The sequence below is a fragment of the Mustela nivalis genome (assembly GCF_964662115.1).
Source record: "Mustela nivalis genome assembly, chromosome: 5".
Classification (NCBI taxonomy): domain Eukaryota; kingdom Metazoa; phylum Chordata; class Mammalia; order Carnivora; family Mustelidae; genus Mustela; species Mustela nivalis.
Window position 1 is genome coordinate 115792430 of NC_139024.1, and position 17999 is coordinate 115810428.

Below are 17999 nucleotides of genomic sequence, written 5' to 3' on the forward strand. Positions count from 1 at the left end.
TTCTCTCTCTCAAATAAATAAATAAAATATTTTTTAAAAATAGTGTCTATCATATAAAGGTTAGGTAAAATAACATACGTAAACTGTTTTGCTCAGGGACTCACATATAAAAGTACTCAAAATGTTTGTCACTATTACTAATTCTGTTAACATTTTGGTGCCTTTCCCTCCTTCTGCAAATACTGCTTTACACAGTTGGACAATTTAGTACCTAATTTTTTCACTTAGCTGTACACCATTAATATTTCCTCATATTACTATTTTTTCAAGAACATGATTTTAATACTTATATATTGATACAGAGTATGTAATCATTTAATCATTTGTCTAATTATTTCCCCTTTCTAGAGTATTTTGTCAGTTTCTGGTTTTTCACTACTAAAAAATTTAAAAAAAAAAAAAAAACAGGGGCGTCTGAGTGGTTCAGTCATTGAATGCCTGACTTCTGCTCAGGTCATGATCCCAGGGTCCTGGGATTGAGATCCACATCTGGCTCCCTGCTCAGCGTGAAGCCTGCTTCTCCCTCTCCCACTCCCCCTACTTGTGTTCCCCCTCTCGCTGTGCTTCTTTGTAAAATAAATAAATAAAATCTTTTAAAAAAAATTTTTAAGTAAAAACCAAAAAAGGAAAAAAAAGTAAAGAAATAAAAAAAAAATCAGCAGTTTCAAGTGCTGGTGAGGATGTGGAATGCAATTGGAATATTTTTACTTAGCTGGTAGGAATTTTTTTTTTTTTTAAGGAATACATACTACTTCAGCCCCTTTGGAAAACAGTCTGACATATTTGAGACATTGAAACAAACATTTGCCATGAGACTCAGCCATCTCACTCCTGAGTTTTGCCCCAGAGGACTGAGAACTTGCACACACACCGAAATTTATACATGAATATGTATAACAGCTTTATTTTCTCTCTCTTTGTAAAGACTTATTTTATTTACTTTAGAGAGTGTGCATGGGTAGGGGAGGGGCAGAGAGAGAGGGAGAATCGCAAGCAGAGTCCTTGCTGAGCATGGAACCCCACTAGAGACTTGAACCCATGACCCTGAGATCATGACCTGACCCAAAATCAAGAGTTCAGCCCTCAATTGGCTGAGCCACATCATATGCCCCCTTTTTGGTTTGGGGGTTTTGTTTTGTTTTGGTTTTGGTTTTGGTTTAAGTAGGCTCTTCACCCAGGAGCGCAACACAGAGCTTGAACTCCTGAGATCAGATCAGAATTCCTCAGATCAGACCCTGAGATCAAGACCTGAGCCGAGATCAAAAGTCAGACACTTAACCCACTGAGTCACCCAAGCACCCCTACGTATAACTGCTTTATTAATAATTGCCAAAACTTTTCAGAAATAACCCAACTGTTCTTCAGCCAGGGAGTGGATAGGTGCACTGTGGTTCCATCCACACAACAGACCACTAGCCAGCAATATAAACGAACTCCCTAAGCCTGACACAACATGCATGAATCTCAAATGCATTATGCTAAGAAGCCGCAAAAAAAAAAAAAAAAAAAAAAGAAAGAAAAGAAAAAAGAAAAAATTTAAGTACATACTATCTGATTTCATCTCTATTTTATTATGGAAAAGCCAAAACTATAGAGAATAAAACATATTTGTGGTTGCCAGCACGGCTCTGGTGGTGGGGTTGATTACAAAGGGGCCATCTGAGGAAATTGTTTAGGATGATGCAAGTGTTCTCTATCTTGGTTGTGGTGGTGGTGGTGACACGATATATGCGTTTGTCATAGAACTTTACACTGTAAAGCGCGAATTTTTCTGTGTATACTTTAATATTTCAAAAGAGATTACTGATTTTGGTTGGGTATCCTGACAATCTAGACCAGAGAGTGTGGTAATACACAGAGGGAGCAGAAGGAATGCATGTAGAGCTCAGGAAATGCCGGGGCTGCCTCCCGTTACTGTCACATGCAGTTGTGAAAATTAAGGGCAGTCAGGAATAAGTTAGTAAAGACTTTAGTAACCCAGCACAGAGGCAGACCCATCAAGACCCAGATATCTCTGGAATAGAAGTCTGGGCCACGACACAGCCCGAAGAACTCTAATCAGCAGAGATCCTGACCAAGAGCAAAAGGAACACTGTATCGGGAGCTCCTGACTGGCTCAGTAAGTTCGAGCCCCACCTGGGGTGTAGAGATTACTTAAAAATAAAATCTTAACACAAAAATACAGATTTGAAGGGGGTACATGGACCCCGATGTTTATAGCAGCATCACCAACAGTAGCCAAACTATGGAGAGGTCCCAAATGTCCATTGACTGATGAAATGGATAAAGAAAATGTGGGAGATAGAGATAGATAGATAGATAGATAGATATCTATATATAGTGGTAGAGTGCAAAGATGGGCTCATTTGTTAGAACGGCTGCTGGAGGCCTGTCTTTGTATGTGTGTCCTGGGGGATCTTGAAGAATATAGAGCAGGGGGCACCCAAAAGATGTTGGCTGCATTTCTGGGCCTACAGCTACTGTGCCCCAACCCCACTCACCAAGAGGCATGACATTACCCCAACCCTCACTATCCGTATGCTAGGACTTGGCCAGGGGGAAATCTGCTTTTTAAAAAACACTGAGGTGCAGTACTGCACTACATACAGTAAAATACTGAAATCTTAAGTGAATCACTAGATATTTACGTATGTGTTACCAACACCCCAAATCAAGATTTAGAACAGTTTTAACACTCCGGAAGGTTTCCTCCTTCCCCCTTCCAATCAACTGCCCTCCCAGGGGTAGACCTGCAGATTCTCATCACCATAGGTTAGTTTTGCCTTTTCTTTTAAGATTTTATTTATTTGACAGCACAAGCAGGAAGAGAAGCAGAGGGAGAGGGAGAAGCAGACTTCCTATTGAGCAGGGAGTCAGATGCGGGACTCCATCCCAGGACCCTGGAATCATGACCTAAGCCGAAGGCAGACACTTAACTGACTGGGCCACTCAGGCGCCCAGTTTTGCCTTCTCTTGAACCGCATGTAAATGTAATACACTGTGTGTTTTCGTCTATGGTTTTCCTCGCTCAACATTGTGTCTCTGAGGTTAATCAATGTGATTGCATGTGGTGTTCCTTTTGGAAGGGAACAAACCCAAAGCACAACACTCTTTAGACTGGGGAAGGGGTGGTTAAACCTTGCAAGGTTTTGGTACAAAAAGAATCTAATTGGGGCACCTGGGTGACTTAGTTGATTAAGTGTCTGACCCTTGATTTCAGCTCAGGTCTTGATCTCAGGTTTATGAGTTTGGGACCTGCGTGGGGCTCCATGCTGGGTGTGGAGCCTACTTTAAAAAATCTAATTAAGGGGCACCTGTGTGGCTCAGTGGGTTAAAGCCTCTGCCTTTGGCTCAGGTCATGATCCCAGGGTCGTGGGATGGAGCCCAGCGTCGGGCTCTCTGCTCCACAAAGAGCCTGCTTCCTCCTCTCTCTCTGCCTGCCTCTCTGTCTACTTGTGACCTCTCTCAAATAAATAAAATCTTTAAAAAAAATCTAATTAATTTGGGGCACCTGGGTGGCTCAGTGGGTTAAAACCTCTGCCTTTGGCTCATGTCATGATCCCAGGGTCCTGGGATTGAGTCTCGCATCAGGCTCTCTGCTCAGCAGGGAGCTTGCTTCGCTTCCTCTCTTTCTGCCTGCCTCTCTGACTACTTGTAATCTCCGTCTGTCAAATAAATAAAATCTTAAAAAAAAAAAAAACTATTCAATTTTTTCTTATGTTTTGGAAGTACAAACATTGGTCAAAGGTCTCTTTGCTATACTCTTCATTAATAAGAGAAAAACCCATTCTTTCTCCTCTGGGAAGCTGGCTGTGACCACCTAGACATAGGACTCATGCATTTTTCACAGCTCCCTTCACAGATGGAAATAGCTCCTCCAGTCCCTTTCCCTGCTTCCTTGCCTTGACTTGTGGTAAGGAAAGCATAATCACCCTTCCTGTAGCTCAGCTCACAGAGGTGTTGGGGTGGAGGATGTGCGGAGCAAAGGAGGGACCAGAATGAGCTCATGGGGGAGAAGCGGTTTTAACACTGAGATCTATAAATATATAAGAGAGAACAGTGTTTTTTTAATTAGTGGTATTTATGTGTCTGTAATTGATAGGTTTCTGCCATTTTGAGGGTCTCCTGGCTGGTTCCTCCAGCTTCTCCCCTATATTCCACCCTCTAGTGGTGTCAGGGGGACAGGAAGGGGCTGGTATCACATGGGCAGAGTGCCTACTACACGCCAGGCACTCCCACAGACATTGTTCAATCTTGACCTTACAGAGAAGGAGCCATCATCTTTCTCAGGTAGATAACTGGAATGGAGGCTTAGACTGCTTACAAATTGAAATGACTTGGCCAGGGTCACACAGCTTGTGAGCGCTGAGTTTGGGAGCCAAGTCTGTCTGGATCAAAGCTTTGCTCTCAGCAACCCGATCAGGGGCCTCCCCAGTGGAGTGGTCTTCCATGCCCTGGGATGGGGAAGGGGTCCTTGGCTGCAACGACCAGTCCTCCAGGGAAAGCTGCTCTGGTCCTACACCTGAGCACACTTGGGCAGCTGCGCCTTTCCCAGCCTACAGCCCTGGGGACACCTGAAGCTCACGAGACCTCCTCGTTCTCAGCCAGGACTGACTTACTGTTCATGCCCACACATGGCCTTGGGTAGGGGACAGACAGGGTGAGTGGAAGCCTTCCCTGCAGGCGTGAGTCTCTAATTCTGGGATTGCAGATATTAAGGGAAGGGGAAAGGAAACAGGAAGGGCTTGTCTGAGGAGGACCTTCCTAAGGACCCCTGAGATCTCTCATGCAAGCAGCCCCCTGGTTGAGGGCAGGAGGGCAGAACACCCAGAGGGAGAGATACGTGTGTTAAGATACATCTAACATATTCATTCCCTCAGCACCCCCAACTCTTGAAAGGATCCCCCATTGACAGATAAGGAGATTGAGACTCAGAACAGAAAACTTGCCCAGTTTATAACTTGTACAAGTAAGAATGTTCCAGAAGTCCACACCCAGCCATGATGCAGCATCACCACACACACACACACACACACACACACACACACACACACACACAAGGTGCCCAGTGCCGCCCAGTGGCTTTATCAGGACCCTCCCCCCAGCAGATTGGCCACAGCTGGGCCTCTGTTCACGTCAAGCCCTGTGGGTCAGGGAAGGTGGGGCACATGTGGACAGAGCCCCTTTTATAGCTCCGCAACCCTAGTAGGCTATCTTCTGCCACCTGACCCGCCAGCTGCCACTTGTCCCAGCTGTGCCTGTTCATCATGGAGAAGATCCTCGTCCTTCTGCTCGTGGCCCTTGCAGTGGTCTATGCAGTTCCTGACCCTCGGGGCATCATTATCAATCTGGTAAGAGGGCTGTCGGGGGAGGAGTCATCTGAAGATCTAGGTGGGGATTTTTAAAATTTAGATCTTTACCTCTAATGTCTCCACCCCGGGGCTGCCTGGATCCCTAGAGGTGAGGCATCTCTCCCTTTACTGCCCAGGTCTACCCTCTGCCTCTTCCCTGCTGGGGTGGTGATGGTGGGGTGGGCTGCTCAGACTAAGCTGATCAGCAGGGAGCATGCTCAGAGCAATAGTTGGACCTGGCTGAGGGAGCTTTATAAAAATCCAGAGCCCTGGGGTGCCTGGGTGGCTCAGTGGTTAAGCATCTGCCTTCAGCTCAGGTCATGATCCCAGAATCCTGGGATCGAGCCCCGCATCAGGCTCCCTGCTCTGCAGGAAGTCTGCTTCTCCCTCTCCCATTCCCCCTGCTTGTGTTCTTTCTCTCACTGCCTCTCTGTCAAATAAATAAATCTTTAAAACAAACAAACAAAAAAAAACACCTAGGTCCCTGTGCTGGAAACTCTGTCTCAGAAGGTCCAGCTAAAGTTTAAAAAGCTTCCCCAGTGACTGTGACTTCTGACCTTCAGTGACACATACTGTTCCAAAGGCCCCAGGAACGTTTACTCATTTGGTTCTCATACTAGCACTCGAGATTACTACTATTAGCATCAAACCCCTTTGCAGATGGAAAGCAGTTGTAGAGAAAGGTGAGGCCACCTGCCCGAGGTCATCCCGCTGGAAAGCATTGAGCAGGGATGGGGGAGCCCTGGCTGATGGCCCCAGAGCCCTGCTCTCCCACTGTCCCGTGCCTCCTCTGTACCCAAGGGTTTCTTTTCTTTTCTTTTCTTTTCTTTTCTTTTCTTTTCTTTTCTTTTCTTTTCTTTTCTTTTCTTTTCTTTTCTTTCTTTTCTTTTCTCTCTCTCTCTCTCTCTCTCTTTCTTTGACGGAGAGATAGGAGAGGGAACACAAGCAGGGGGTTTGGGAGAGGGAGAAGCAGGCTTCCTGCTCAGCAGGAAGCCCGATGGGAGACTCTGCGAGACTCGATGCGGGTCTCGCTGCGAGGACCCTGGGATCACGACCCGAGCAGAAGGTAGACACTTAACAACTGAGCCAACCAGGCGTCCCTATCCAAAGGTTCTTAATTCAGGGCCTTGGGTAGCTCGGAGGGGCCAGGATCCGCCTGAGGTTGTAGGTAAAAGTTTGTCCAAGGAGCGGGGAGTTTTCCAGGGAAGCCCACCTCAGGGTCAAGCCCGGGTGGGCGGGCCTCCACCTCCATAGACTCCTCAGGGGAAGGCGGGATCCAGGGTCTGGAGACCCTGTTCTGGGTCACTTGTGCACATTCCAAGGGAACACTGGGGCAGAGCGTGACTTGCCCAGGATTACCCAGGGAGCTGGCAGTGCCACGGGTACTAGAACCCGTGTCCCGTTTCGCAGCCACGACCCTACCCGCTTCTCCCCCGACTGGGGGCGGAGCGGGGACGCACTGGCCGCCATCTCCCTACACGGCTTCCTCTACACATATCCGCACCGGGGGAGGCACTGTCAGCGGAAGAGGGTCGCGGCGTAGGGGGTGGGACAGAGGCGGGACCAAGGCGGGGGGAGGGGTCCCGGGATAACTCCGCCCCCACTCCCCCGCCCGGCAGGAAGACGGCGAGCTCTGCCTGAACAGCGCCCAGTGCAAGAGCAAGTGCTGCCACCGGGACACCGGGCTGAGCCTGGCCCGCTGCGCGCCCAAGGCCAGCGAGAACAGCGAGTGCTCTGCCAAGGTAGGTGCCGGCGGAAAGGGGGACAGCTCAGAGGAGGAGGGCCCTCTGGCTTGGGGGTAGGATCAGGGAGGGGGGAGGGGGAGCCCGGACACTGAACGCTGTGATTAAGAGGGGGAGGTCAACGGCTTCAGAGCACTTTCCCATCCGCTCAACTCTTTTGATCCTCACAACTGACCAGTGAGGTGGGTGCGGGCGGGGATTTGTCATGCCCATTTCGCGCATGGGTAAATAGAGTCTACCCCAGCGAGATTAGCTAGTAAGCTCAAATGAGCCTGAGTAGGACCCAGAATCTGCGTCCTCCGTTCCCAGAGCGCCCCCTGGCGTCGCAGTCGGGAGGAGACAGACTGAAAAGGGACGCAGGCCTGGTGTTCTCAGGGTCAGGCCCCGGTGGGCGGGCTATGCCCAAAGGAGCCCCTCACCAGCCTGTGACTCCACTGGCTCTGTGTCTTTGCAGACGCTCTATGGGGTTTACTACAAGTGTCCCTGTGAGCGGGGTCTGACCTGTGAGGTGGACAAGACCATCGTGGGCTCCATCACCAATACCAATTTCGGTGTCTGCCTCGATGCCGGCCGCTCCAGGGAGTAAAACCCCTGAAGGATGCTCCTCCCGACCACCTTTCCCTGGCTGTCCCTCCACGCCCCCTTGACCAGCACCTCCCTTTTCTGATTGGATTCTCAGCAATTAAAGCTCTTCCTGCAACCTTCCCTGGGCTCCTGAATGTTCTTGCTGAATCAGTGTCTTCCTTGATGTCACATCAAGCCTTTGTCTCATCAAGGCAAGTGTCAGGTCAGGCGAAGGACAGATGGGTCTGGGACCAGGTGGGGAGAGGCTGGACAGCCTGGAGATAAGGTTGTGAAGCAGCCACACTGGGAATCTCTCCCTCTGGGGCCCAATCACACCTCCCTGGAATGCCCTCCTTGGCCCTCAAGTTCTCAGGCAGGTTCATGTGCGCGCACACACATGCGCAAACTTCTAGTAGGGAGTTAGAATGGCCCATATTCCTGCCCTGCATAAAAACTTCCCAGTCCTTGTCCTGGGTTCATGCCTCCGTTCTGGGCCCAATTCCCAAGCTGACACAACCCATGTGTTAGGGGCTCAAACCACTAACAATGGCTGGGGGCTGACTCTGTGCTAGCAAATTCTCACAACGATCTAGGAGGGAGAATTTATTGACTGTCTAGATTAACTAATGTTCAGAGAGGTTCAGTAAATTTCTCAATGTCACATAATTCGAAAAAGTTGGCACTACATCCATCTAACTCCATCCCCCTACCCTTTCTACAATTCCTGGTTCTTTCTCAATTACTCATACTAAGACAAATGAGTGGAACTGTGGGGAATTTGGGTGGTTTTTTAAAAAGATTTTATTTATTCATTTGACAGACAGAGATGACAAGTAGGCAGAGAGGCAGGGAGAGAGAGAGGAAGGGAAGCAGACTCTCTACTGAGCAGAGAGCCCTACTTGGGGCCCAATATCAGGACCCCGAGATCATGACCTGAGTCGAAGGCAGAGGCTTTAACCCACTGAGTCACCCAGGTGCCCCTTGGGTTTGGTTCAGTACAAAAATGTTATAGCCCCTGGAGCCACCAAGCCTGGGTTGCCTTAGGCAGTACTGAGGTCCCCACCACTGAGCTGTGCAAGTGGAAATTCACAGACCCTCAATGGGGATGCAGGAGAGAAGATTCACACAAAGAAGTAAGAGAGTAAGGGGCAGCTGGGTGGCTCAGTCATTAAGTGCCATCAGCTCAGGTCATGATCCCAGGGTCCTGAGATTGAGCCCTACATCAGGCTCCCTGCTCTGCTAGAAGCCTCCCTCTCCTACTCGCCCTGCTTATGTTCCCTCTCTCGCTGTGTCTCTGTCAAATAAATAAATAAAATCTTAAAAAAGAAGAAGAAAACGAGCTAATTAAAACTGACATGTTCTCCCAGCCTCAGGATTTTGTAGCTCATGGTCAATGAATTAGGTTTCTGAGGTAGGACTGGATTTACCTGAAGGGAACAAAAAGTACATGTCATTATGGCTTAAATGACTTAGGGACACAAATTTCCCACACATCCAGACGTCTGGAGGTAGAAGTGGGGCATCTGTTTGGATGCTGGCTGCCCTGCCATTCTCGAACCTCCTCTCAACTGGCAGGTGCCTTTCCGACAGCTCTTAACGTCATGTTCTCCCCCATATTCAAAGTTAGGAAGCATAGAGTAGAGGGTGGGTGTATAGAGGGGGTGAAGGCAGAGTGTTTCTCTTAGCAGGCCTTCTTATTTCGCCCAAAAGCCTCCAGGCTGACCTCTCCTTATCGGAATGTCTCCAACTGGGTCACATGACCACCTCTGGCCCCAAGGGAAGATGGAAAAGCAAGTGCTGGGTAGAGGGTATGGGATCACCATGACTGGCTTAGACTATATGAGCCCTCTCCTAGGGCTGGCCACAGTACTACCCCAACAGCACTGGGGTTCAGTGAGCAAGCAAGGTGAGCAATGGCTGTTGGGGACCCAAGTAAGTGTCTGTCATGCCTAAGTGAGGGCTCAACCAGAATAGCTTTTTTTTTTTTTTTAAGATTTTATTTATTTTTGCAAAAGAGAGAGAGAAGGAATGATGAGGAAGGGGCAGAGGGAGAAGCAGACTCTCCACTGAGCAAGAAGCCCCATGCAGGATTCGATCCCAGGACCCTGGAATGATGACTTGAGCTGAAGACAGACACTTAACGGGCTGAGCCACCCAGGGGTCCCAGAGTAGCTTTCAGTACCGTAACCCAGTAGGAGTCTCAGGCCCAAGACAGGGTTGGGTCATACTCCTTGGTGCCCACATTTAGCCCTGGGTGGAATCTTATTCATTTGCTTCTTTACACATCCGAATGACCATAGTGTCCAGCACTGTTACAGACTGTGAAGGACTCAAGGGAAATGTCCCTCATTTCCCAGGATGAGTGAGAAGTTGGGCTCTGTGGGAAGCAAAAGGCAAAGACCCCACCCCCTGTTCCTTTAATAAAGTATTAAATCCTTTCTACTTGAACTCTTTGGAGTGGTTCTTGTTTTTCTGCACTAATACAAGACTGCTGGGAGAAAGGGAGCATTTGTTGTCCTGTTGTTGTTGTTCAAAAGCACCTTCCTCTCACCAAGCCTGGAGCCCAGAAGAGTCTTCATTGTCTAATTCCCACAAAGATGTCCTCTGATGGCGGGAGGGATGCCTGGGTGGTTCAGTCAGTTCAGTGTCTTCCTCTTGATTTTGGCTCAGGTTGTGATCTGAGGGTTGTGAGATCGAGCCCCATGTCAGCCTCTGAACTCAGCATGGAGCCTATTTAAGATTTTGTCTCCTCTCCCTCTGCCCCCTCCCCACCCCACACCCCCACTCCCACATGCGCACTCTCTCCATAAAAAAAAGATCTCCTGTGGGTTGTAGCCTTGCAATTGACATACCTTATCTTAATATCCTAATCCCAGGAGCTCCCCATCTTGTTGTAACTTTTTTCTCTAGATCTGCTAGAAATTCAGCTATATAAGCAAGCAGGGGTATTTGCAGGCTTGAATCCATAAAAGATTCCTAATGCTGGACACTGTAGTAGACATATGCTACTATGTCTAATATAGTATCGATTAGCCACACGCTGAGCCCTTGAGGTATGGCTCACCTGAACTTGGATAAGTGTAAAATACAAACTGGGTTTGAAGTCCCATTACCAAAAAAAGAATGCAAAATATCTCAAATATTTTACATGTTGAAATATCATTTTTGATTGAGTTCTAATTAAAAATATTATCCTACAACCCAGCAATTGCACTACTAGGTTAAAAACAGTGATTTGAAGGGGCACATGCACCTCATGTTTATAAAAACAATGTCCAATAGCCAAAACAGGGAAAGAGCCTAGATGTCTAACGACAGATGAATGGATGAAGTATGTGTGTGTGTGTGTGTGTGTGTGTGTGTGTATAAAATGGAATATATATATATATATATATATATATATATATATATATACATATATATTGGAATATTTCTCAGCCATCAAAAGGAATGAAATCTTGCCATTTGCAATGACGTGGATGGAACTAGAGGGTATTATACTAAGCAAAATATGTCCATTGGAGAGAGACAAATACCATATGATTTCACTCACATATGGAATTTAAGAAACAAAACAGATGAACATAGGGGAAGGGAAGGAAAAATAAAATAAGATGAAAACAGAGAGGAACACAAACCATAGAGACTCTTTTTTTTTTTTTTTTTTAAGATTTTGTTTATTTGACAGACAGAGGTCACAAGCAGGCAGAGAGGCAGGCAGAGAGGGAGGGGAAGCTGGCTCCCCACGGAGCAGAGAGCCCAATTCGGGGCTCGATCCCAGGACCCTGAGATCATGACCTTAGCTGAAGGCAGAGACTTAACCCACTAAGCCCACCAGGTGCCCCAAGAGACTCTTAAATATAGGAAACACACTGAGGGCTGCTGGAGGGAATGGATTAACTGTGAGTGGTGGGCATTAGGGAAGACACCTGATATAATGAGCACTGAGTGTTATAAGTAATTGATGAATCACTAAATTCTGCCTCTGAAACTAATACTACAGTGTATGTTAACTAAATTGAACTTAAATAAAGAATTTTTAAAAAATAAATAAAATATACTATCAAAATTGGTTCCATTTTTAAAATATGGGCATTAGAAAATTTTAAATTTCATATGAGGCTCATATTTCACTTCCACTGAACACTGCAGCTATTTTAAGCTGAAAGCATTAGAGAATAAGTTTTTTTTTTTTTCTGAAGCCCCTTATCTGCCTAAAAACAGAGCCTCCCAAAAGAACTCAACTCATAAATTTCCTGGGGAAGTTTCTTGCAACCGGGAAAGATTGACTCCTATCTCTGGAGTCTTACCACTGGAGAAGTCAGCACCACACCTAAACAGACATTGTCACAAAGCTATCATGTAGGTGCCTGGGTGGCTCAGTGGATTAAGCCTCTGCTTTTGACTCAGGTCATGATCTCAGAGTCCTATGATCAAGCCCCACATCGGTCTCTCTGCTGAGCAGGGAGACTGCTTCCCCCCTCTCTTTGCCTACCTCTCTGCTTACTTGTGATCTCTCTCTCTCTCTCTTTGTCAAATAAATAAAATCTTTGAAAAAAACAAAACAAAACTATCATATCTATCATCTATTCTCCTAAGGGCCCATTTATCTTTCTTAAAAGTAATTCACTTTCCCCTAAGTGTCCTTTCTTCCCAACCCTTCCCCTATTAAGAAGCCATTTTCCAAAGTGTCCTTCTCCCATTCCCCTTCTCCAATTAAGATGGTATATATGTCCCAGATTCCAACTGCCTCATTGAGTCACCTTTTTCTGTAAATCCCCCCCCCACATATTTATGTAAATAAAAATCTGTCTGGGGGGTGCAGTGCCTTGGTGGCTCAGTTGGTTAAGTGTCAGCTCAGGTCCCAGGGTCCTGGGATGGAGCCCTGCATCGGGCTCTGCTCAGCAGGAGGCCTCCTTCTCCCTCTCCCACTCCTCTTGCTTGTGTTCCCTCTCACTGTCTCTCTCTCTGTCAAATAAATAAAATCTTTAAGAAAAAACAAAAAAACCCTGTCTTGGTTCAGTTGGTTAAACATCCAACTCTTGGGGTGCCTGCGTGGCTCAGTGGATTAAGCCTCTGCCTTAGGCTCAGGTCATGATCTCAGGGTCTTGAGATCGAGCCCCGCATCAGGCTCTCTGCTTGGCAGGAAGCCTGCTTCCTCCTCTCGCTCTGTCTGCCTCTCTGCCTACTTGTGATCTCTGTCTGTCAAATAAATATATAAAAAAAATCCAACTCTTGATTTCAGCTCAGGTCATAATCTTGGAGTCTTGGGATCAAGCCCCACACCAGGCTACCCACTTGGCAGGGAGTCTGCTTGTCTCCCTCTGCCCCTCCCTCTGCTCCCTCTCCCTCTCACAAATAAATCTAAAAACAAACAAGCAAACAAACAAAAAACCCCAAACCTGTCTTTTCTCTTGCCAATCTGTTTTTTTTTCTTTATAATTTTATTTGTTCACTTGAGAGAGAGAGAGATAGAGAATGATTAGTGGGAGAGGCAGAAGAAGCAGGCTCCCCACTGAGCAAGGAGCCTAATGTGGGGTTCCATCCAAGGACTCTGGGGTCATGACCTGAGCCAAAGGCAGACGCTTAACTGACTGAGTCGCTCCGATGCCCTGCCAATCTGTTTTTTGTCAGTTTAATTTACAGACCCCCAAACATGAACCTAAGAGGGTAGAGGGAAAGTTTTCCTCCCTTGCATGAAACTAGTTGAATCATATTAGCAATATCATCCCCCTCCCCTATCAAATTTGAAGACATTGGGTATCCTTGGAGGCTGGGTTTTCAACCTGCAATCTCTCCTTCCAAGGGCGTTTCCTAGACTTTATCCAAATAAGGGGAGCTCACGTAATGCTATGTACTATAATGCCATGTCTTTCTTTTTTTTTTTTTTTTAAGATTTTATTTATTTATTTGACAGAGAGAAATCACAAGTAGATGGAGAGGCAGGCAGAGAGAGAGAGAGAGGGAAGCAGGCTCCCTGCTGAGCAGAGACCCCATGCAGGACTCGATCCCAGGACCCTGAGATCATGACCCGAGCCGAAGGCAACGGCTTAACCCACTGAGCCACCCAGGCGCCCCATGCCATGTCTTTCTGATGTACATGAACACTGAATATCTGTCTGACACATTGAGTACAGGAGTTATTTCTACCAAGACATGGGTTACAGTGTCACTAGGACTTACAGGGGGTGCTCTAAGCGAACCTCAGTTTCCTTCTCAACTCCTGAGCTCTTGCATCCTGTGGGGCACCCTTGGCTTAGGTCTGGGGCCCACTTAACCCGAAGCATAGCCAAGTAGGGAACTTTGGGTCCATAATCTGAATTATTTATCTCCAAAATGTCACCCGAATACAGCAGGGCTGCTGTGAAGTCTGCTTCTGCTGAGAATTCGCGACACATGCAGCGGGAGAGCTCGCATCTGGCTCAAAAGGCTCTCACAACCAGCTGTACAATTTCCTGAAACTCCACTTGACTCATTTTCTGCCCAGAAATCCCCACAGCACAACCGGTGTTTCCATCTTTCTTTTCCTCAAGCTCTTTCCTTGGCTCTCCTTTCGTTCTCAACCCTCCTTTCTCTTCTGGTCTTCCAGAGGAGTCCAGAGTCCAGCTTCAAAAGTTGTGTGACTGGGAGCAAGTTGCTCAATCCGTCTTGGGCTCCTCCTTTACCCCATAAAATAGGGGTGATAACAGTTCTGATCCCTCATAAGGTTTTTTGTAGGATTAAATGAGATCATGTGTGTAAGGCATCTAGCACTACCCCGGCATAGAGTAAATGCCCCATAAACACTGACAAATCTTTTTTTTTTTTTTTTTTTTTTTTTTAAATAATCTCTACACCCAATATGAGGCTTGTACTCATGACCTGGAGATCAAGTTTTGCGTGCTCTACCAACTGAGACCCGCAATTCTTTATACACTTTTGTCGTATACGTTTTCTTTCACATTTCTTGTACTGAAGGTCAGGGGAAACCAAGAGTCCTGGTGTAAATGGAGCTTTTGGAGGGTGGATTACGGAATGGGCCGAAGCCCACTGGGGTGGGGAGGGGAACTCAAGTCTCCTCTGGGGACTTTAATTCATGCCCAACAGGGGACTGGGCCAAGCCTAAGCTTCCTGCCTCTCTGTAACCCTTCACTCCCCCCAGCAATCTGTGTAATGCCCATTCCAGCCTGGCCTCCCCAGCCCCCAGTGCCAGGGGCAGCAAACATTGAAAACTATTTCAGTGATGATGCATCATCCCTCCATCCCACACTTCCCAGCTGGTGGAGGCTCTCAGAGCTAGGGGCAAGAACATAGTTTTGGGTAGGCGTGGAGATTGATGGAGGAGAAGATGGAGGAGGAGGGGGAGGCAGCAAAGAAGAGGAAGCATTAGGAGAAAATGTTCTTAGCTGACTTCTTTTTATCAATTTTCCTACAACGGCCATACATGATTTTTTTTTTTTTTTAGATTTTATTTATTTATTTGACAGAAAGAGAGGGCACAAGTAGACAGAGAGGCAGGCAGAGAGAGAGGGGGAAGCAGGCTCCCTGCTGAGCAGAGAGTACAATGCGGGGCTCAATCTCAGGACCCTGAGATCATGACCTGAGCCAAAGGCAGAGGCTTAACCCACTGAGCCACCCAGGCGCCCCTGGCCATAGATGATTTAAATGATTTTTCATCTTCAGAAATACACAAGTCAGATCCAGCAGACAGAGACAACTCATGATATAGGTCTAGGAATGTCTAGGGAGGACTTTGACCTTGACTTTAGGGGTTGCTTTGTCCTCTGCCCTAAGGGGCAGCCCCCACTCCAACCCGAGTTTAGCTCTGGGGTCCATCCGCTTGCACACAGCAGTGGAGCCTGGGCTTAAGAGACCGCCACAGACACTGTTCAGTCTGTGCCTCTGGTTGCCTCCTCCAGGCTGACCTCTGAGATTGTTGGTGCCCTCCTAGTCTAATCTCTGGCATTACCTTTCCTGTCATTAACCCACGCGCCTATCCTGAGTGAATAAACACTCATCCATAGGGGGCCTCCATCTTTTTTCCTTAAGTCCTTTCACGGGCAAACCAACTACGCTCTCTTGCACACCCGTTTCAGAGGCTACCACAGCCCCACCACCTCCAGCTAGGAACACCTGGAGCCCTTGGGAAGGGTGGGCCGAGAACCATGATTGGGACCAGACCTTCTAGCTGTGCCCATTTACAGGGCTACTTTCAAAGTTTGCTGAGATAAACCCTCGAGAGCTGCAACTTATATTAGAAGAAACCTCGCCAAGCCCCACGCCTTCCACCCGGGATTCCAAGCCTTTGGGGTTGGGTCGGGGGAGGGTGTCCCATCTTGGGTCGGTCCACGGGCTCCCCGCGGCTGCTAGAAGGTGCGGTCGCAGCTCCCTGTCATTGTCACCCTCCTGACCGCCTCGGCGCCTCCTTTCCCATGGCCCTCTCCGCTCACCCCTACCCCACCCCGGGCGCTGACACCACAGCATGCGACACCCGCTGCCCTCGGACCTCTTGGTGGCGCAGTGCGACTCACAGCCCCCGGACACCGGGCGGCAGCACCCGCCCTTGCGCTTCTTGCTCGGGATGCAGAGCTCCCCGACGTCCTGTGGGGAGCCGGCACCCAGGGTCTTCCCACCTACAGGCTCCGCCCCACTTCCCTCGCCGCACACTCACCTCCGAGCCCACTCCCGCCAGGCTCCGCGGTCTGGAGCTGGGGACCGCGGATGTCCGTGCTCAGGGGCGTCGGCGGACCCTCACTTGTGCGGGAAGGGGTTAAAGAGATTTTTGCAGGTTTACTTTTAGTGTCCCCCAAAGAGATTACTTCTCTCTTCTGATCCAGGCCTTCCTGTCTTTGCTTCCCGCGGTTCTTTGAGCTGCACGACCTTCTCGCCGCGAACTCCTACTTAATCCTTTTTTTTTTTTTATGTCGACCTTTGCCATTCTTTTTCTTTTTTTAAGATTTTATTTATTCATTTGACAGACTGAGATCACAAGTAGGTAGAGAGGCAGGCAGAGAGAGAGGAGGAAGCAGGCTCTCCAAGGAGCAGAGAGCCCGATGCGGGGCTCGATACCAGGATTCTGGGATCATGACCTGAGCCGAAGCCTTTCCTACTTAATCCTTAAAGGGGAGCTCGCTTGTTACCTCCAGGCTCCCTCCTCCACCACACAGACGCACATGCAAACGCGCACACACTCATATCACTGATCCCCAGTGCTGGGGTTTAGGACATGACGCGACCTATCACTGCCACCGTCATCTCTCTGTCAGACAAGTTCAGTGTCATTCAACAAGCATTCAGTGCTGAGCCCTTACTGTGTCTGGGCAGCTTGTCGGGCACTGGGAATACAGCTGGGAACAAAACAAACAGAACCGCCCAGAAACACCATGTTCTGCCCTCCTCCAGCTGACGTTCCAGAGCAGCTGTCCCGTAGAACTTTTGGCAATGACCAAAATGTGCTTTTTCTGCCAGTTCCAGTTTGGTAATCACTAGCCACATAGGGCTAATGAACACTTGAAATGTGGCGAGGGGGTACTGAGGAGCTGAGTTTTAAGTTTTCCTTAATTTTAATTAATTGTAACGTAAGTAACTCCAGGGATTCGTGACTATGCTATTGGACAAGGGCATGCAGTTCTAGGGGAGAAGACAGGTAATAAATAAGTGAAATATGGGGCGCCTGGGTGGCTCAGTGGGTTAAAGTCTCTGCCCTCGCCTGAGGTCATGGTCCCAGGGTCCTGGGATCAAGCCCTGCATGGGGTTCTCTGCTCAGCAAGGAGCCTGCTTCCTCCTCTCTCTCTCTGCCTACCTGTGATCTCTGTCTGTCAAATAAAATCTTTTTTAAAAAAAATAAATAAGTGAAATAGATCGGGTGTCATGACAAAACATTGAAGAAGGAAGCCATAAGCAAAAAATACTGTGTGATTCTATTAGATAAAGTTCAAAAACAAGCAAAAGTAATCTACAACAAAAGAGGTCTGGAGAGTGTTATCTTTGGAACCCAGAGACTGGCATTCAGAGTAACGGAGCCTCGTGGGGTTGCTGGAAGTATCTTGATCTGGGTGGTATTTGTGAGGATGTTTGCATGGGTTTTATTTTTTTATTTTATTATTTTTTTAAGATTTTATTTATTTATATGACAGAGAGAAATCACAAGTAGATGGAGAGGCAGGCAGAGAGAGAGAGAGAGAGAGGGAAGCAGGCTCCCTGCCGAGCAGAGAGTCCGATGTGGGACTCAATCCCAGCACCCTGAGATCATGACCTGAGCCGAGGGCAGCGGCTTAACCCACTGAGCCACCCAGGCGCCCCTGCATGGGTTTTAAATTCACTGATTTTAATATAAAATCAACATTTGAGCATTTTACTGTAC

At 47.8% G+C, this 17999-nt stretch overlaps 1 protein-coding gene across 1 annotated transcript; it reads left to right on the forward strand.

Moving 5' to 3' along the window:
* The first annotated feature begins 5188 nt into the window (after nt 1-5188).
* CLPS (colipase) lies at nt 5189-7798 on the forward strand. Its single transcript, XM_082732438.1, has 3 exons — nt 5189-5351; nt 6971-7093; nt 7548-7798. The coding sequence occupies exons 1-3, from the start codon at nt 5268-5270 to the stop codon at nt 7677-7679; spliced, it is 339 nt and encodes a 112-aa protein (XP_082588564.1). The 5' UTR covers nt 5189-5267; the 3' UTR covers nt 7680-7798.
* The last annotated feature ends 10201 nt before the right edge of the window (nt 7799-17999 follow it).